Source organism: Urtica dioica, chromosome 10, assembly GCF_054948205.1.
Source record: "Urtica dioica subsp. dioica isolate 48M chromosome 10, U.dioica_male_clone48M_v1_H2, whole genome shotgun sequence".
NCBI classification, from domain to species: domain Eukaryota; kingdom Viridiplantae; phylum Streptophyta; class Magnoliopsida; order Rosales; family Urticaceae; genus Urtica; species Urtica dioica.
In genome coordinates, this window is record NC_142765.1 from 4451541 (window position 1) to 4472685 (window position 21145).

The following is a 21145-nucleotide window of genomic DNA, read 5'->3' on the forward strand; positions in this document are numbered from 1 at the left end:
GAATAATGCAGTAATTGATTGTCGAAGAAATATGGTGACCTTCAAACCAACTTTGGGAAGAAGATTCACTTTCACGGGAAGACCGCTCAAGAAGCAGAAGATAATGGTGTCTGCATTACAAGCTAGAAGATTGCTAAGTAAAGGTTGTTATGGATTTCTCGCATAAGTTGTGGACAAGATTAAGGAAATAAAAGGAACTCCAAACGATGTGCCAGTGGTGAGAGAATTTGTTGATGTTTTCCCCGAGGATTTACCAGGCCTAGCTCCAGAGCGTGATATTTCTTTTGGGATTGAATTACTACCTGGTACGGGACCGATCTCTAAGTCACCCTATCGAATGGCGCCAACTGAACTCAAGGAGCTGTAATCACAACTTCAAGAATTACTGGATAAGGGATTCACTCGGGCAAGTCATTCACCATCGGGAGCACCGGTTTTGTTCGTGAAGAAGAAGGATGGATCCTTTCGCATGTGCATCGACTACCGAGAGCTTAACAAGGTCACCGTCAAGAACAAGTATCCGCTTCCTAGGATTGATGACTTGTTTGACCAACTCAAAGGAGCAAAATTATTTTCGAAGATAGACTTGCAATCTGGGTATCATCAATTGCGGTTCAAGGAGGACGACATTCCAAAGACAGCATTCCGTACCTGCTACGGTCATTACGAGTTCACGGTCATGCCGTTTGGACTTACTAATGCACCTGCGGCATTCATGGACATGATGAATAGGATCTTTAGCAACGTCTTGGATAAATTTGTAATTGTCTTCATTGATGACATTCTGATTTACTCTAAGAATGCCGAATATCACGAAGAGCACTTGCGAGTTGCACTACAGACGTTGAGACAACATCAGCTATATGTCAAGTTCTCGAAGTGTGAATTTTGGCTAGATAAGGTGCATTTTCTTGGTCATGTGGTTTTCAAGGATGGGATCTCCGTTGATCCTTCCAAGATAGAATATGTGAATGATTGGAAACCCCCTCGAAGCGTGATGAAAATAAGGAGATTCCTCGATTTAGCAGGCTACTATAGAAGATTTGTTGAAGGGTTTTCTACATTAGCCGCTCCACTCACCGCCCTCACGAAGAAAGATAAGAAGTATGAGTGGACCGATAAATGTGAAGAGAGTTTTCGCGAGTTAAAGAGAAGACTCACCACCGCGCCAATCCTAATAGTTTCCGAAAGTCGAGAGCCTCTATCCATCTACAGCGATGCTTCGAAGACGGGTTTGGGTGCTGTGTACGCGTCGTGCCAACTTAAGAATCACGAGAGGAATTACCCTACTCATGATTTAGAGCTAGCTGATGTAGTTTTCGCTCTAAAGATTTGGCGCCACTACTTGTACAGAGTTAGGTGCGAAATTTTCACTGATCACAAAAGCCTGAAATACATCTTCACTCAAAATGAGTTAAATATGAGGCAACAAAGATGGCTTGAACTGGTGAAGGACTACGATTGCGGAATCCACTATCATCCTGGCAAGGCAAATGTGGTTGCTGACGCTTTGAGTAGAAAAGAAGATTCCAGATTATTGATGATTTTGTCATTATCCCCAAACTTCAAGATGAAATCAACAGTTTAAGAATTGAGATCATCACCGGTGGGCTAGCTAGCATGACGTTGCAGTCGAGTCTGTTTGAGAGGATCAAAGAAGCGTAAGGGCGTGATCCCGAAATGTCAAAGTTGAAAGTCGACGCGCTGCGAAGTCAAGAGTCAAAGTTTTCCTTTTGAAGGGACGATGTACTCTATCTCGACGGAAGAATTTGTGTACCAAGTGAAGATGAGTTGCGTAGGAATATTTTGACTGAAGCACATGAGACGTCGTATTCAGTTCATCCAGGCTCCACCAAGATGTATCAAGGCCTACGAAAACATTTCTGGTGGAATGGCATGAAGGGCGATGTTGCGAATTTCGTGAGTAGATGTCTTACATGTCAGAAAGTGAAAGCAGAACACCAACGTCCAGCCGGAGAGTTGCAGCCAATCGAGATTCCCGAGTGAAAGTGGGAACAAATCACAATGGATTTTGTGGTTGGTCTACCTAAAAAAGTTGAAGGATATGATGCTATATGGGTAGTGGTGGACCGTTTGACCAAGTCTGCCAGGTTCATCCCGATGAAAGTCACGTACTCCATCGAGAAGTTAGCTGAGCTATACGTTAATAACGTAGTGAGACTGCATGGTGTTCCTTTGTCCATCATCTCAGATCGCGACGGTCATTTCACTTCAAAATTTTGGAGATGTGTGCAAAAGGCGATGGGTTCGCAGCTGAAGTTTAGCACCGCTTTTCACCCATAGACGGATGGGCAATCTGAAAGGACCATACAGACCTTAGAGGAAATGCTAAGGGCTTGTGTCATGGATTTTGGTGGGAGTTCGAACAAGAGGCTTCCACTCATTGAGTTCTCCTACAACAACAGCTACCAAGCCTCAATTGGTGTTGCTCCCTATGAGGCACTTTATGGGAGGAAGTGTCGATCTCCAGTTCATTGGTTTGAAGTTGGAGAAAATAGTCTCGAAAAGACAGATTTTATTCGAGACACAACAGAAGCTATCAAGAAGATACTAGATGGGATAGGAACTGCCCAAAGCCGTCAGAAGAGCTATGCGGATGTAAGAAGGAGACCACTGGAATTTCAGGTCAGAGATTTTGTGTTCTTGAAGGTAGCACCTCTCAAGGGCGTGATGAGGTTCGGCAAGAAGGGAAATTAAGCCCAAGATATATTGGTCCGTTCGAGATCACAGAAAGAATTGGAAGGGTAGCCTACCGTCTCGCTATGAGCCCCGAGTTAGCATCCGTGCACAATGTGTTCCACGTCTCGATGCTCAAAAAGTACTACCCGACCCAACGCACGACTTAATCCAAGAGCTCATCGAAGTTCACGAAGACTTGACGTATGAAGAAAAACCTATCCAGATTCTCGATCGCGAAGAGAAAGTTTTGAGGAACAAGGTGATTCCTTTAGTAAAAGTGTTATGGCGGAATCACAAGATAGAAGAAGCAACTTGGAAATGGGAAGAAGACATGAGAAAATGATATCCCGATCTTTTTAGAGAATTTTAGTATATTCAAGTAAGAATTCTTATGTTCTTCTCAACTTTTTTTTTTTAATTAAGTAAGGGAGATTGTAAAGCCCCACAATTTCAAAATACTTATGAAGTTTTACTACGGATTTTTTTTTAAATCCATGTTTTGATGATGATTGTTGTATATATATATTTATACATATATGTATATATATGAAAAGTAATGAAATATATTTATAAATACTTAGTCGTTTCGCTTTTGGAATAAATAAAGTATATATATATACATATGAATGTCTGTGCTTTATATATATGTAATTAAATTATATAAATATACAAACATGTGTTTGGTTGGGTTACGTAACTTGATATAACTTTTCCCTTTTAATCAAATTAAAAGAATATGATATATATATATATATATATATATATATATATGCACACGTTTATTTGATTGCGTATTTAGTAATTGGTATCATATATGAAAATTAAATAACGAATTTTTTTTGGATGAATGATTTCCTTCTAGAAGTATCACACCAGAGATTGTTTTTTTTTTCCTCTCCTTGCGCGTGTTTTGTTAACAAAAAGTAGGATTAATTAGGGTTTGTTTCAAAAACCTTATATATATAACTAAACGATTTTAATTGTTTTTCTTTTCTGCACGCTGTGTTTTTTCTTCTTCAGAATCTCTTCAGCCCTCTCACTCACGATTTCTCTCCCCTTTCCTCTCTATCCCTCTCTTCTTTTCCTAAAAACCCCAATCACCAAATACTAATTAGATCCATCTTGTTTAGAGTTTAAAGCTTTTAATAAGGGTTTCTCTTCATCCCTAATCAAGGTATTTTTCGTGTAGCTCTCCAGTGTATATGAAAATTTATGATTTTCTTTAACATTTATTTGAACAACTTTTGTAAACGAAGGTTTTTGATCCGGATGTATTCAACCCCTAATTTTAATATGCTTATCGTGGTTTCAAAATAATTATTTTTCATCGATTCTTCTTGGAAAAAACTAGTTTTACATGTCTTCTATCTAAATACGAAATCGGAAAATATTTTTAGTTAATACAGAATATTTTCTGATTATTTTCAAATCGGTGCGCAGACCTGATCCGCTGGTCTGACCTATTTTCGATTTTCAGACTTTAAACGTTTACTGTGGATTCAAAATTTATGGTTTTGCGTTGATTCTTTTTTGGAAAAGTTAGTTTTAAATGTCTTCTATCTAAATCTTTAATAAAAAAATATTTTTATGAAATACAGAATATTTTCTGATTATTTTAAAAACGGTGTGTAGACAATTTTTTGGCAAAACTTTCAAAGTTAGATTTTCGCACTTCTTTTATTTTTAATAAATAGTTAAGACATTATTTTGACCATTGTGCCTTTACAAAAAGTGATCAAAATTATGTTTTATACGTACTAGAATTTTTACAGAAGTTTTCTCAGAGTTTTAGTTTTTCACCGAAACCCTAGTAGCCAAGGGTATTTTGGTAAATTCACTTTGAAAGTTGTTTCTGAAAATTTCCAGAACCAAAAATATGCCTTGAATCCTTTTCTCAGCTGATACCGGTAGTCTTTTATCCCGTTTAGGTTTCAAGCCTTTTAGAGCGTCCAATTCCTTCGACAGTCTACGATTGTAACTTCTGTTATCCAGGTGAGAATAATCTCACTACAACACGGATTTGTTCGAAAATAAATTAGTGACTATGCGATCTGTTTTAGTTGTGTTATGTGACTTTATAAGTTTGATTGTCTTGGTATGATATGATAAATTATGAATGATATGTTATGATATGCTGAGTTTATGATATGATATGGTATGCTATGTGATGATATGATATGGTATGGTATGTTATGTGATGATATGTTATAAATTAGAATACTTATATCATGTTCTTTTTCTAGTCATGTTATCATGTATATTGTATGTCATACGTCATTCGTGCATGTAACGAAAAAAAAAGTGAAAAGATAAAGATAAGCAACGGAGTCGTACCGCATCGAGCTACGAAGGTCTTAAGGAGAATTTCTCGAGCCGACTTACGGGCCCAAATGGGGAAATTTCTCGGGCTGAGGCCCTAATAAGTTTATTAGATAGAGCGAAGTGTGTTACCTTGCAACCTTATATCTTCGTCTCTAAAGTGTGCACTGAAATAGGTACGACTACCCTAGGGGCACCCCGAACTAAAAGTTGATAGAATCAAGAAAAGAAAGAAAAGTCACGAATTAGTTTTAAAATACTAATAACCGGTTCATGCATTGCATTACTCTTTTTATTTTGTGAGATTTATATTATTCTCGCTGAGCATAAGCTCATTTCTTCGAAAAATTATACGTTTGTGTTGTAGGTACACAACTTGCAAGGAACTGAGCAGGGCGGACATGCGGCATCGATAGCGAGAGGGTTGAGTTATGATTTTCATTTACAGAATAAGTCTTCCGCTATAAGTCTTTAAGAAATACATTTTAAAATTTTTATTTTCAATTATTTCATAGTTATGAAATTTCAAAGAGTTTTCTAATTTAGTTGAGACTTAGAATATGAATTATGTTTTACTTTTTTTGCCGCTATGTTAAGTTTTAAATTCTTATTTTCAATTTTTGTTAACTACTTCTCATGAAATGCTCAGTATGCAGTCTACATATTTTCTTAAATGCTTTTGTTTCTTTTTAAGATCTTTAAAATTTTGGTTCGCCTTGATTTAATGTGTTTTAGAAAAAAAAATTTCTCCAAGTTTCTAAAGAATTTTCTAAAGTTTAAAAAGTAAGATAGTAAGACGGTCCGAAAAGTTGGGTCGTCACAGTTGGTATCAGAGCAACGAACCTACGACCCCATTCGTTATCGATCGCACGGCTGCCCCCTACTCAACTAAGTTAGTTTTGTTTTATTTTGTACCTTTAGTTTATTTTTTTTTTCTTACCTCTCTTATTAGATGGATGATGAAGTAACAAAGCACATGATCGCGGAAACCCGATGCCGCAATGACAATAGCGACCTCATGATCAAATTCCTAGAGACGAAACCTCCAGTTCTTAGTAGCGATGTGACGTAACATCGTAATGTCACGTCCTTAAAACTTGTCTAGTTTTCTCTACACTATTTCCTAACATCGTAACTTTTCCAAAAAAAATGTGTGTTGCTCCAGAGTTAACCAATACAAAGGCATCAAAACGGACTAAGTAATCTGACCTGCTACTACATTCGAGATTCTGGCTAGGTTATCGACATTAGTGTAGGTGTAGATGCGACCTTGAGGCGGCGGTGGTGTCTGAGTTGTTGGTGGTGCTTCTAGTCGCCCCTGAAAAATCTATGGCCCTTCAATTTCAGCTTGAATGAAGTTAAGTCGCCCATTCTTATTGTTCTGCTCAAAGTTCTGCTTCGGACAATCTTTAAGGAAGTGTCCTGGCTGACCACACTTGTAACACAGTACACTGCCAATCCTACATTCTCCTGGGTGTATCCTCCCACATGTGTTGCACTTCAGAAATGACCTATTTTCCATCTTGACTTTGTAATTTGCATTACCATTATTTTCAGGATGGTTCATCTTCTTCCCATTTTCATTCTCGAGATAGTGTGCCTTGTCGACTTGGTTGTTGAAGAGACGCTCGTCGGACTTCTTATCGTTGCATATTCCCCTACCTTGAGTCTTCTCTTCCTTCCGTGCCTTGATGTACCGGTCTCGCTCCTCCTTCACTTGAACCAAATGGTATTCAGCACGCATTGCACGTTCGAGACAGTCTGAAACAGTGGATGGTGGATGACTTCCACTATCAATAGCTAGAGCCAGTTCCGGTCGAAACATTCCCATCATCCTTCGAACTCTTTCTGACTCGGTTGGAACCAGGTGAGGGCATAGTCTTGCCAGCTGGTTGAACTTTCTCACAGCTTCAGTCACAGTCATCGTGCCTTGGTTTAACTCTGTAAACTCCTTTTGTTGAGTGTTCATCGCGCGCATGTTGAACTCCTCGATGAAGTCGTCCCAAGACATAGCGTGTGTGTCTCTTCTAGCTGCTACTGTCTCCCACCAGTATCGTGCATCCTTCTTCAGAACAAAAGACGCGCATATGACCTTCTCAATTTCCGAGATATTCATGAAGTTGAAGATCTTCTTCATCTCTGACATCCACTCATCAGCCACTAAATGATCTGTCGATCCTTCAAAATCTGGAGCTCTCATCCTCCTGAACCTTTCGTAAAGATCATCAGCCACAACAACTTGGCCCATCTTAGGTACGCCTTGAGGAGGTTCTGGTGGTGCTTGTTGATCCTCTCCCACATTTCCATTCACTTTGGGGATGTGGTTCCTCAACTCTTGTATCTCTGCTTCTTTAGCTTCGATACGTTGCAACAATGCAGTAACGAGCACCGCAAGATCTGGTTGGACCGCTGGCTGAGGTCCGGGGGCTGGACCGTTGGGATTCTCTGCTACTCCCTGTTGTTCGGGTAACGGAGCGGCATGATGAACATCTTGCATTGGGACATCAGCGGCAACACTGCCTCTTCCTCAACCTCGGCCTCGTGGCCTTCCTCCACCTCGTCCACGAGCAGCTTGAACGTTTTCCATCTAAAGAAAAAAAAATTACGACTAAGATATAAACAAAAAAAAGTACTAACTTACTTGAGTAGGGGAAGCCGTACGATCGATAGCGAAGGGGGTCGTAGGTTCGTTGCTCTGATACCAACTGCGACGACTCGACTTTTCGGACCGTCTTACTTATCTTACTTTTTAAACTTTAGAAAATTCTTTAGAAAACTTGGTGGAATTTTTTTTTACAACACATCGAATCAAGGCGAACTAAAATTTTAAAGATCTTAAAAAGAAACAAAATATTAAGAAAAATTAAGATCGCATTTAAAACAAATTAATAAGAAAAATATTTAACTAAAATTGAAAAATATGAAATACTAATTTTAAACTAAAAATAGTAGCGAACTATTAAAACATAATCCAGGATATAAAACTTAAACAAAAAATAAAACTCTTTGAAACTTCGACGTAAATGAAAATATAAACCTTTAAATTTTTTTTCTTAAAAACTCGTAGCGGAAGACTTATTTCTTAATAACTCGTAGCGGAAGATTTACTTCGTGAATGGAATCCATGACCCAACCCTCTCGCTATCGACGACGCTAGTCCGCCCTGCTTAGTTCTTTGCAAGTTGTTTACAACACAAACGCATATTTTTTTCGAAAAGATGAGCTTACGCTCATCGAAAATAATATAAAGCTCACAAAAAAGAGTAATGCAATGCATGAACCGGTTATTAGTATTTTAAACTAATTGATGACTTGATCTTTCTTTTCTTGATTCTATCACTTTTAGTTCGGGGTACCCCTAGGGTAGTGATAAGTGAGATTCATTCACACTTATCTATGACTCTTAGATAAGAATCGGAGCTTGTTCTTAATGTTTTTGATATTATTTTGTAGTTTTTATTGCATTTTCAGGTTTGAGAGAGTATGAGAAGGTGGTGGTGCGAAAACGGGCTGAATCGGAGCTAAATCGAGCAAGTTATGGTCATTTGAAGTAAAGAATCAAAAGTCAACAAAAGTCAACGACGGTCAATGGAGTCAACGTTTCTCGAGAGGCGCGCCGCGCCTAAAACATGGAGCGCCGCGCCCTGGTGCCAAAATTTATACCGAGAGCTCGAGGAGACGACGCGCGAGAGAGGTGCACCGCGCCTTCAAAATTTTACGAGAGGCGCGCCGCGCCTGTTATGTGGCGCGGCGCGCCTATGTGATTTCGATCCAAGGGCGCACCGCGCCATATCACTTTTCAGCTTTTCCAAAAGCTCATTTTGAGCTATTTTTGACCCTTGGATTCGATCCAAGGGCTGATATTTGTTCCGAAAACCCTCTTTCAACCCTCATATACACTTGTTTGAGAGAGGGAAAACAACTTTGACATTCATAACACTTTTACATTTTGTTCTTGAGAGTTTGGAGAGAGTTTTAGAGAGAGAAACTAGGTTTTGAAGGAGATTTCTTGGAGTGAAGAAGAAGAAGGAGAGTGACAACCTCCATCATCATCATCAACTCCATTTGTTCACCCTTAACTCTCTCTTTTTACTTATTTCTTGTTTATCGAACTTATTACTCCATTTATTGCTTTGAACATCATTTATTGCTTGCAATCTATTTCTATTGAGTTTTGGTGATTACTTTAGTCTCTTGAACATTGAATATTTGTGTTTTGAATTTATTGTTTTGGTTGAGTGGATTTTTGGAGTTGGCGGTAGTATATTAATGAGAGTTTAAGTGTTTGTTTATTTTAGCACTCAATGTCTACTTATTTTATTGCTTTAATTCTTTTGTTAATTTCTATTTTGCTTTGTTTATTCATAATCATGAGTAGCTAAGTAGATTTAGGGGTGCGATGTAGTTAAGTAATTGAGTTGGTTGGTCAAACCTTTAGATTAGATTTTGTGCTTCATGGTTGGGTTGAGAGTGAAATATTATGGGTATGGGTTGTGTGTTAACGCTAATTAGAGTAGCTAACTAATTAGTGAACCTTAGACGAGTTTAGAAACCGAGAGGTAATAAACGAGTGAGCTCTACCCGTCCCATCATTAACCTTCCTAGAGCTATAGAAAGACTAGGGGGTAGATGTAGTTGATTGAAATCCCGGGCTAAATGCGGTTTTGTGTTTTAATAGAACCCAAACCGAGAGGTGTAAGTTCGACACATAGCTAGATTCCTAAAGACTCGAGAGAGATTAGTGAATGTTATAGGAGGGATTGAGACTAAGTTTTACCACTCTAAACCCGAGCTTAGAATCGTATCTTGACCGACCGACTCGATGAAATAACAAAATCGTGCCCCTTCCTTTTAACTTGTGTTTAAATATTGTTTTCACTCTTGTTTACATTTCATCTTGTTCTCAAAACAATCAAAAACCCCCATTTTTCATTTTCATAACTCGAAAAAGAAAGCTAGTGAGTTTGCTTCGGAAATAGTCTAGAGTCCTTGTGGGATCGATATCCGTGCTTTTGCACTCTATTACTTGACGACACGTTCGCTTGCGTCGTGTAGAATTTTTCTTTAGTTAAGAAAATTCCCATCAAGTTTTTGGCGCCGTTGCCGGGGACTACGGTTCTATTTTCGATTGAATTATCTAGTTTAATTTTTGAGTTTGCTTGTTATTATTGTGCTTATTGTGTGCCTCTTATGTTTTAAAGGTGCATGCGACGACGTAACCCTCCGCTCATTCCTATCAATCACGAGATCGAACGGACTTGCCGACGGAACCGAGCGGAGGCAAGGCGAGCCGCCATGGAAGGAGGCAATGAAGCACAACCTCGTGCTCGTCGAAATGGAGAACAAGTGGAAGAACGAAGGACCATACTCGATTATGGTCAACCCACTTTTCACTACAAGAAAACAGGGTATCAGAGACTAATTATTTAGTCTCCGATACCTGACAAATAGTCTCGGATGAGTATTCGAGACTGATTTTCAGTCTCCTAGGCTAGTCTCGGATACCTAGTGGCGGATGCTACTATCAAGGACTAAAAGTCAGTCTCGGATGCGCCGCAATATTCATGACAAAGAATTTGTCTCAGATACCAGATTTTTCAGTCCTTAATAAGGCCGGCCGAGAACTCGTATTTAGTCACTAATAAGCCTGTTTAAGACTGAGTTTTAGTCCCGAATAACGTGGGTGTTAGTCTCGTATAACGTGACTGATTGTTAGTCTCGGATAACGTGACTGATTGTTAGTCTCGGATAACGGAATTTTAGTCTCGGATAATCTGATTTACGGACTGATTTTTAGTCTCAGATAATGGATTTTTTCTTTGATGTAGAGCTTTCGATATTGATTTTCAGTCTCCAATACAGTGGCATCTGTGACTGTTTATTTAGTCTGGTCATGTTGCTTTGGAGACTAAAATTAGCTCTAAAAAAATCTGAGAGTACATAAGAATCTAAAATAAGCTTCCTCAGAATAGCTTTCGTACCTACAAATTCGTAAATAAATTTAATATAAAATCATGCACAATCGTCAAAACAATAATCCAAATATATCCAAATCTATACTGCAAAAAAATCTAAGATAAATGAAATATTAAAGTTGAATCCGACATCCGCGATTCACTAACACCCTTGACCTGGTATGCCGTTGGAGTTCTCATTTCTTTGATCACCACCTCCTTCGTTGCTCATAGATGAAACCATGGTCGAGTCAAAATCATCAAACTTAGTAGCTAGATATTCTTATAGTCTGTTCAACTTCTCTTGATTTTGTTCCTTTTCCTCCCTAAGTTTATTCTGAAGATCTTCAATTTTACTCTTTAGCTCTTCATTCTCATTCGAAGCTCGTGGAGATGGTTCGACCGCCGAAATGATTAACATATCTTTTTTTCGAAAAATCGGTCCATTCATTACCTCATATCCAGATTTTCTTATTTTTTCTCTGCCACAAACGCTTTTGATTGGAATTCCGAAAAATCGGTCCACTTTTTGACGAGCATCAATCGGCGATACGAATTCCGGAGATGGAAGGGAACCCGAATTTCGAGATTAAAACCTCGATCATTCACATGGTGCAAAACAATCAATTCGCCGGTTCCCCCTCCGAAGATCCGCAAGACCACATCAACAATTTCTTGCGGATTTGCAACACGTTCAACCTCCCTCATTTGTCCAAGGAAGCCGTGTGTCTCCGACTTTTCCCGTTCTCCATCCGAGACCGCGCACATGGGTGGTTATCCTCTCTTGCTCCGGGTTCAATCACCACATGGGATGACTTGTGCTCGAAGTTCATCTCACGATTCTTCACTTTTGAGAAGATGACCCGGAGGAGAAACGAAATTCATAACTTTGGACAATTTGACGGAGAATCCCTCTACGAAGCGTGGGCTCGCTTCAAGGACATGATTCAGAAGTGTCCGGGCCACGGTATAGCGGAGTGGGTGCAACTACAAATCTTCTATAGCGGGCTTATGGCCTCGACTCAAGACCGAGTCAACACCGCATCGGGAGGCTCACTTCTCGACAACACCACCACCGACGCGTTTGCACTACTCGAGAAGATGGCCCAAGTGAACGATCAATGCCCGGTCGATAGGAGAATTGCCACGAGAGAGCCGATAACTCCGGAGATGGAGCTCCTTAAATCGTTGACAATTGAGGTAGCCAAACTCGCGAAAATCGTCCATGGTAAAGAAGCGGTGAAGGCGGTGGGGACATCTCACCACAAGTGTGGTTTGTGTGCGGGTCCTCACCCGACGGACGAATGTGGCGAGATAGAGGAGTCTAAGTTTGTGGGAAACCACAACAATCGTCCCACTTACCAAAACTCGGGGAATTATTACACGGGAGCGAGGAACAATCATCCAAACTTCTCATGGATAAATCCTCAAGACCAAGTGGCAATGCAACCGGCTCCACCTCAACACCAACAACCATACCTTCCACCGCATCATCAACAACATCAACACCCACCGCCTCAACAACACCATCAACAACACCATGGGAGCTCCCAATACCGGAATAATCCTCCTCCTCAAGACAAGAGACCGAATCTTGAAGAATTAGTTGCCCAAATGGCAATTGAAAACACCAAGTTCATGACGAATACCACGGCCGCACTCGAACGCCAAGAAACGGCCCTCAAAAGCAACTCGGCCCAAATAAGAACTCTTGAAGTTCAAATGGGTCACTTCGCTAAAGCCATGAGCGAGAGACCGCAAGGTTCCCTCCCAAGCAACACCGACGTCAACCCTCGACCACAATGTAACGCCATTACATTGAGAAGCGGTAATGTGACCAACAACTCGACCGAGAGTCAAGAGAAGAAGAGAGGAAAGGCACACGTGGACGAGTCATCACCGACGGATCAAGCTTCACCGACAATGCTTCCGATCGCTCCACCAAGTACCAAGGTTCCCGTTCAAGTCCCTTTTCCTCAACGCCTCAAGAAGAACGAGCTCGACAAGCAATTTGGTAAGTTTCTTGATATCTTCAAGAAACTCGAAATCAACATACCATTTGCCGAAGCGATAGAGCAAATACCAAAGTATGCGAAGTTCGTAAAGGAAATCATTACCCACAAGAGACGGATAAGCGAAGAGTGCGACAATATCGCTCTCACCGAGGAGTGTAGTGCGATTATCCAACAGAGGCTACGCAAGAAGTTGAAAGATCCGAGGAGTTTCACCGTCCCTTGTGATATTGGAGGCTCGAATCTTGGGAGAGCGCTTTGTGACTTGGGAGCTAGCATCAACTTGATGCCGTACTCGGTCTTCGTCAAGCTTGGAATCGGAGAGATCGCACCGACCCGCATCACGCTTCAAATGGCGGACCGGTCGATCAAGTATCCACGGGGAGTGATCGAGGACGTACTCGTTAAGGTGGATAAATTAATCCTCCTGGCGGATTTTGTTGTGCTCGATATGGAGGAGGATCGAAACATTCCGATCATTTTGGGGAGACCATTCTTAGCGACCACCGGTGCGCTCATCGATGTGCAAAAAGGAGAATTGAAGTTGCGGGTCAATGGCGAAGAAGCTCATTTCAACGTCTTCAACTCGGTGAAGTACCCGCGAGCTAGCGACGATGTGTTCCGCATCGACATGTGTAACTCCATCATCAACGACTACGCTCACCAATCCACCGATTCACTAGAGGTATGCCTTCTAAACTCAATGGATTTTTCTAATGACTTGTTGAAATGTGAAGCTTTAGATGAGGCAAGGTACATGGATAGCTTTGAGCCTAACCGGAAGAAGTACTTTGAGAGTTTGGGGGAGAGACCACCACGAGTCCTTCCGTCAATCGAGAAGGCACCCGAGCTCGAGCTCAAGGAGTTACCATCACATCTCCGATACTCCTACTTAGGAGACGAGTCTACACTCCCGGTGATCATTTCCGCGCACTTGAGCAAGACGGAGGAAAATAAACTTTTGGAGGTGTTGCGAAGTCACAAGACCGCTATAGGATAGACGTTGTCCGACATCAAGGGCATTAGTTCATCCTATTGCACGCACCGAATCCACATGGAAGACGGTCACCGCCCCTCGGTCGAGCATCAACGGCGACTTAACCCGGCGATGAAAGAAGTGGTGAGAAAGGAAATTTTAAAGTGGCTTGACGCCGGAGTCATCTACGCCATCTCCGATAGCCCTTGGGTGAGTCCGGTTCAATGTGTGCCAAAGAAAGGAGGCATAACGGTGGTGAAGAACTCCAACAACGAACTCATCCCGACTCGGACCGTGACCGGTCACCGCATTTGCATGGATTATCGAAAGCTCAACAATGCGACCCGGAAGGACCACTTCCCGTTGCCTTTCATCGACCAAATGCTCGACCGCCTCGCCGGCCACAACTACTATTGCTTCCTTGACGGCTACTCCGGGTACAATCAAATCGCCATCGACCCCGAAGATCAAGAGAAGACCACTTTCACGTGTCCTTATGGCACGTTTGCCTTCCGAAGAATGCCATTTGGACTATGCAATGCACCGGCGACGTTTCAACGGTGCATGATGGCTATCTTCTCCGACATGGTGGAGCGTACCATCGAGGTACATGGAGGATTTCTCGGTGTTTGGTTCCGACTTTGACCAATGCCTTGAACATTTGTCCATGGTGCTTGCGAGGTGCGTTGAGACAAACCTTGTGCTAAATTGGGAGAAGTGTCACTTTATGGTGAAAGAAGGCATTGTGTTGGGTCATCGAATCTCGGCGAAAGGATTGGAGGTTGACCGAGCCAAGATAGAGACGATTTCTAAGTTACCTCCTCCAATATCGGTGAAGGGAGTTCGAATCTTTCTCGGCCATGCGGGTTTCTATAGGCGCTTCATCAAAGATCACTAAGCCTCTTTGTGGCTTGCTCGAGAAGGACGCGAAGTTTGTCTTCACTTTGGAGTGTTTAGAAGCTTTCAACACTCTAAAGAAGATGTTAAGCACGGCCCAGATCATCACCGCCCCGGATTGGGACTTGCCCTTTGAGTTGATGTGTGACGCGAGTGATTTCGCGGTCGGAGCGGTTCTCGGTCAAAGGAAGGACAAGGTCTTCCACACCATCTACTACGCAAGTCGAACCCTCAACGAAGCTCAACTCAACTACACCACCACCGAGAAGGAGCTCTTAGCCGTGGTGTTTGCCTTCGACAAGTTCCGGCCGTACGTCATCGGAAACAAGGTGGTAGTCTACAACGATCATGCCGCGATACATTATTTAATGACGAAGAAAGATGCCAAGCCTCGGCTTATTCGGTGGGTTCTCTTGCTTCAAGAATTTGATGTGGAGATCAAGGACAAGAAAGGAACGGAGAACTTGGTAGCCGACCATATCTCTCGTCTCGAGACCTTTAAGCACGTCCACGATCGTGCCAAGCCCATTGACGACTTATTCCCCGATGAGAAACTCATGGCGGTTCAAGGAGCCGCATTACCATGGTATGCCGATTATGTCAACTATTTAGTCGGCGAGGTGATTCCTGAAGACCTCAAGTCGTACCAAAAGAAGAAGTTTCTCTCGGATGTTCGAAGGTACTATTGGGAAGAGCCGATTCTCTATCGGCAATGTGCGGATCAAATCATTCGTCGGTGTGTTCCGGAAGATGAGATGGACTCGGTGATGAGGCATTGCCACAAGTTGGAATGTGGAGGGCACTTCGGCCTGACATGCACCGCGGCTAAGATTCTCCAAAGCGGTTTTTATTGGCCGTCGATCTTCAAGGATTGCCGAGAGTTCATCATGTCGTGCGATCGATGTCAAAGGACGGGAAACATCTCCAACCAAAACGAGATGCCATTGACAAATGTTCAAGAGATCGAACCGTTTGATGTATGGGGAATCGATTTCATGGGACCGTTCTCATCGTCTTACAACAACAAGTATATCCTCCTCGCGGTGGATTATGTGACGAAGTGGGTTGAAGCTAAGGCGACTCCGATGAGTGACGGTAAAGCGGTCCTAAACTTTCTCAAGAAGAACATTTTCTCTCGTTTCGGTACTCCTCGGGCCATTATAAGTGACGGTGGATCTCACTTTTGTAACCGTCAATTCGAAGCACTTCTCGCCAAGTATAGCGTGACTCATCGGAAGGCATTGGCTTATCATCCTCAAGCCAACGGCCAAGCGGAAGTTTCGAATCGAGAAATTAAGCAAATTCTCGAAAAGACGGTTGGAAGTTCCTTGAAGGATTGGTCCAACAAGCTCCACGATGCTCTTTGGGCCTACCGAACCGCATTCAAGACGCCCTTAGGTATGTCCCCGTATCGACTTGTTTACGGGAAAGCTTGTCACTTACCCGTGGAACTTGAGCACAAGGCTTTGTGGGCAATGAAAAAGCTCAATTTTGACTACCAAGCGGCGGGGCAACAAAGACTTCTTCATCTCAACGCGCTTGACGAGCTAAGGACCGACGCGTACGAGAATGCGAAAATCTACAAAGAAAAGACTAAAGCATGGCACGACAAGCATATCGTGCGAAAGGAGTTTGTAGTAGGCCAAAGAGTTCTTCTCTTCAACTCTCGGTTGAAACTTTTTCCCGGGAAATTGAAGTCTCGGTGGTCCGGCCCGTTCGAAGTCGTTCAAGTATTCCCATACGGCTCGGTGGAACTCAAGGCTGCCAATGGATCGACCTTCAAAGTGAATGGACAACGAGTGAAGCCATACTACGACGGAGTATTCGAGAGTGAGTGGGTAGTCACTCTCCTCGCCCCGGAACAATGAACAACAATCGGTACCCCGTCGAGCTCTAGACGTTAAATTAAGCGCTTGTGGGAGGCAACCCACGATTCTTTCGTTGTCTTTATTTTCTTTATTTTTTTTTAATTTTTTTTTATTTAAAAAAAAAGGTTGTTCATGACAGGGCGCGCTGCGCCCTTGAGACCCGGACTTTAAAAAAACTTACCGAGAGCCGGCGCGCCTGATAAGTGACGCGGCGCGCCTACTCGTGTTAATAGCCCGAGATTGGCTCAAAACACCCATTTTTCAAATTATCTCAAACTCTCTCCCTCCCCCTCCGACCCCTACACTCATTTGCTCGAAATTTCTCATTCCAAACACAAAATTTCTTCAAAATCTTGCATCCAACATCATCATTTGTGCATTTTCTTTGGATTTCATCGTTGATTTCGACTCTTTTTGGCATTTTTTCACCCGAATTTCAACTTTTGAGGTTAGTTTGATTTCGAATTTTTATGAGTTTATTGCGCATTTTGAGCTTGGATATTGGTATAATAATGTGTTTAGGATGGTTTTGTGTGTTTAGGTCTCGTTCGTGATAGTAAGTGTCTTCATGTAAGTTTGTGGTGTCGTGCATGAGTTTTTGTTTGAAAATTTTGGGTGTTTGGTCGATTTTTAATGTTTCCATATTGTGACTCTTTCCCGGACGCCGTGGTCCGTTGTGAATCTAATGTCGTGCCGAGTTGTATTTTCAGGAATGGCACCAAAGCGAGCGAGAGCGGCGTCAGCCCGTGGAACTCCGTTGTCGAGGCTCATCGAAGGAGCTGAAGCAAAATGGGCAAAAATTGTCGACAAGAACTTCATCCCGGAGAGGAAATTCATGCCGAGCCCCGACAACGGAAACCTAAAAGCTCAAATCGAGGAGCGCGGTTGGACGGAATTAGCGACCATCGAGACCCGCGCTATCATGGATCTTGTTCGCGAATTCTACGCGAACCTTGAGGCCACCGAAGAAACAAGCCCTTCGGTAACGGTTCGTGGGAGTCTAGTGAGCATAACGTCGAGGGCAATCAACGAGCATCTCGGCCTCCTTAGCATACCCGATGACGACTACCACAAATTAGCCCTCAACCCTCCATTCGACGATATCTTGGATACATTGTGCGGCCCCGGAGCGTTGTGGAAGCGCAATCAAGCGGGAGAACCGCTCGAGCTCAAGACGACACACATGAGCAAGTACGCAAAGACTTGGGCTCATTTCGTAAGCTCAAACATCATGCCAAGCACGCACACCCACGGCCTCCCAATCTCCAAAGCGGTGCTCTTGTATTGCATCGTCACCGGGCGAAGTGTCAACGTCGGGAAAATAATTCGAGCAAAGATGTTCGATGCGGCAAAGTGTTCAACAACCGGCGGTCTCGGTTTTGGCGGGCTTATCACGGAGATGTGTGAGAAGGCCAATGTGAAGACGTATGACGACGAAGAGCGGACGCCGAAAGGGAAGAAGATTAACTCCAACTTCATCAACGGTCTTCCTCAAATGGCCGGGCTAGCGGAGGCGAATGGAAGAGGCTTCATCAACATGGCTCCCGACCCCGAGGAACCCACCCGCTACCGACACGCGGCTCCGGAAGCGCCTATGCCCGAGCCCAACATCAATGAGCCACAATACGCTCGAGTGCTTGCTATGATGGGGAACCTCGGTGTCGCCTCTCAAGAGCGGTACAGAGTCGAGGACCAACGGTGGGATGACTTCGTGCGTCGAGACGCCGAGCGGCGCCAACAAGACGATCAAAGATGGGAGTACGCCTCTCAATTCATGCGCGAGGAGACGGAACGACGCCGTGTAGAAGACCAAAGATGGGAGCAATTGGAGACTCGATTTGGGCAACTCGAGCGAAGCATAGATCAACTCGGTGCGGCGCACAACTCGCTCGCTACCTTTGTCGAGAATCAACACTCGTGGTTCTCGACCACGGCGGAGTTCGGCTACAACGCCTACAACCAATGGACTCCCGGAGGCGCCTCGGCAAGCTACCCCGACGCAAGTGGATCCGGTGCATCGTCAAGTCTCCCCGACGGTTTCTTCAACCCGTTCCCGCCATGTTACCGATACCAAAGCTACTACGACGCACCTCCACCACCGCCGGACAATGATGGCGACACCGCCATGTGATCGCCTAGCTCCGCCCCCCTCCAATGCGCGCCATCGAGGACAATGTCGAGTTCAAGTTTGGGGGGGTGTTTCTACCAATTGCGGGGGCGTGTCGGTACTCTATTTTCTCTCTTTTCTCATTTTTCATGGATAATTTAAGTTTTATTGCTTTATTTTCATTTTCGTAGCATGTTTTGTTTTGGATAATTTAAGTTGTTTGTTGCGTTATGTGTTTCTTTAGTTTAATCTAGTCTTTTTTTTGGTTTTCCTTAATTTGTGTGACTTGATCTTAAGTAGCTTAATTTCATAATTTTTTTTTTTTTTTTAGTGTTTGGAAGTGTGAAATGCCTTGGTTTTGCTTGTGGAATATGAATGTTGATGACCCATAGAGTCTTGAGACTTAGGAGTAATAGCAATGTATCTTTCTTGCGCTACAAGGCATGTGCTTGGCCAAAACTCTATGGTGGCTTTGCTTAGCTTTTAGTGACCCGATGAATCTTCATCTCACGTTGCACATTTCGAGTCCATAGAGAGTATTTAGGAGTTTTGAAAATCTAACCTTAGCAAGAATGCATCTCGGAACACTAGAACCGTTTGATCCTTCCTCGAGGCTCAATGGTAATAGGAGAGAAGCGCTATGATGAAAAAGGCATAGGAATAGCCAATCGAGCCAAAAGCCAACCCGTTCTACTTCCATTTAGAACCTTATTCACATAAAGCCGAACGTAAATCAACTCTGGATACATAGTCACAAAGAAGCCTAGCCAATGAATTGAAATTCCCACAAAGAACCCCGTGATCTAGCGACTCTTGAGTGATTCTTTGAGCATGTGTGTTATATCTTGTAGAATGTATGCTCTCTTTGCTTGTCGAAATTTGTGCCGCGCCGGCTTTTATTAGACCCATGTAATTATTATTTTCCTTTATTTCTTCAAGTTAGCAAAAAAAAAAAAAACAAAAAAAACAAAAAAAAAAACAAAAAAAAAAGAAAAGAAAAAAGAAAAACAAAAAAAGCACAATCTTGCTTAGTAAAGAGATGTACATATTCATATATCCTTTTACATTTTATTTTATTTTGTTTGTATTTGGCGTGGTGCAACATTTCTTGTTAGACAAGCAAGCACATAATCTAGACTAGAGTTTGAAAAGTCTAAGTTTGGGGGTATTTGTGAAGCTTAGTGTTAACGAAGAAAGGAATGTAAAAGAAAGTTGTGAATATTGCTCTTTTGGTGAGTATGAGTCGCTAGGGTAGCGTGTTTAGTCACTTAAAAACTCCATATCCTACCCTTGACCCAAGCCTAACGTTACAAGCCTTGAAAGACCTTTGGACTAGCGCTTACTCTCCTAAACCGAGTGGAGAGTGTTTGGTGAAAGCCTTATGGTGTTCCTAATTCATCATTGAATATCCTTTTTGAGTTTGCATGCTAGGAAAAGGTGGAAAGAACTCCGAAGATACTTGACTTGGACTCGATGAAAACTTTTACACGAGAAGCCTCAAGCTAGGTAAAGCCACACGAGAATTGGTTGAACACTTGTATTAATTGAGCTTTACATGTGATTGTTCTTACTCTTGAGTCGATTTTGTCTAGGAGAGACGTTCATGCGAAACCAAGGCCATAGCACTTTCAAACTAACTTTGTTTAGTTTAGCGTAGCATAACTTCTTTTATTCTTCGGTATAGCTGTGTGACTTGTTTAAGTTTTGTGTGGTTGTGTTGTATATACTTTTGTTTTGTTACTTGAGGACAAGTAACGGTTCAAGTTTGGGGGTTTGATAAGTGAGATTCATCACACTTATCTATGACTCTTAGATAAGAATCGGAGCTTGTTCTTAATGTTTTTGATATTATTTTGTAGTTTTTATTGCATTTTCAGGTTTGAGAGAGTATGAGAAGGTGGTGGTGCGAAAACGGGCTGAATCGGAGCTAAATCGAGCAAGTTATGGTCATTTGAAGTAAAGCATCAAAATTCAACAAAAGTCAACGACGGTCAATGGAGTCAACGTTTCTCGAGAGGCGCGCCGCGCCTAAAACATGGCGCGCCGCGCCCTGGTGCCAAAATTTATACCGAGAGCTTAAGGAGACGACGCGCGAGAGAGGCGCACCGCGCCTTCAAATTTTTACGAGAGGCGCGCCGCGCCTGTTATGTGGCGCGGCGCGCCTATGTGATTTCGATCCAAGGGCGCACCGCGCCATATCACTTTTCAGCTTTTTCAAAAGCTCGTTTTGAGCTATTTTTGACCCTTGGATTCGATCCAAGGGCTGATATTTGTTCCGAAAACCCTCCTTCAACCCTCATATACACTTGTTT

The 21145-nt window shown here is 42.6% G+C and overlaps 1 protein-coding gene and 1 pseudogene across 1 annotated transcript; both read left to right on the forward strand.

Annotated features, from left to right (window-relative positions):
* The first annotated feature begins 2346 nt into the window (after positions 1-2346).
* On the forward strand, positions 2347-6091 carry LOC149383164 (uncharacterized). The gene is made up of 3 exons (XM_089627697.1): positions 2347-2646; positions 2765-2959; positions 5972-6091. The coding sequence occupies exons 1-3, from the start codon at positions 2347-2349 to the stop codon at positions 6089-6091; spliced, it is 615 nt and encodes a 204-aa protein (XP_089483823.1).
* A 5446-nt stretch (positions 6092-11537) lies between these two features.
* Positions 11538-16726, forward strand: LOC149383165 (uncharacterized; annotated as a pseudogene).
* Positions 16727-21145: the final 4419 nt, after the last annotated feature.

What these genes read in the sequence shown, in the direction of transcription:
- LOC149383164 (XM_089627697.1), top strand. Translation starts at nt 2,347, where the DNA reads ATGCTAAGGGCTTGTGTCATGGATTTTGGTGGGAGTTCGAACAAGAGG. An exon ending in GGAGACCACTGGAATTTCAG is followed by an intron (nt 2,647 to 2,764) that starts GTCAGAGATTTT and finishes AAGAATTGGAAG; the next exon opens with GGTAGCCTACCGTCTCGCTA. An exon ending in AGAAAGTTTTGAGGAACAAG is followed by an intron (nt 2,960 to 5,971) that starts GTGATTCCTTTA and finishes CTCTCTTATTAG; the next exon opens with ATGGATGATGAAGTAACAAA.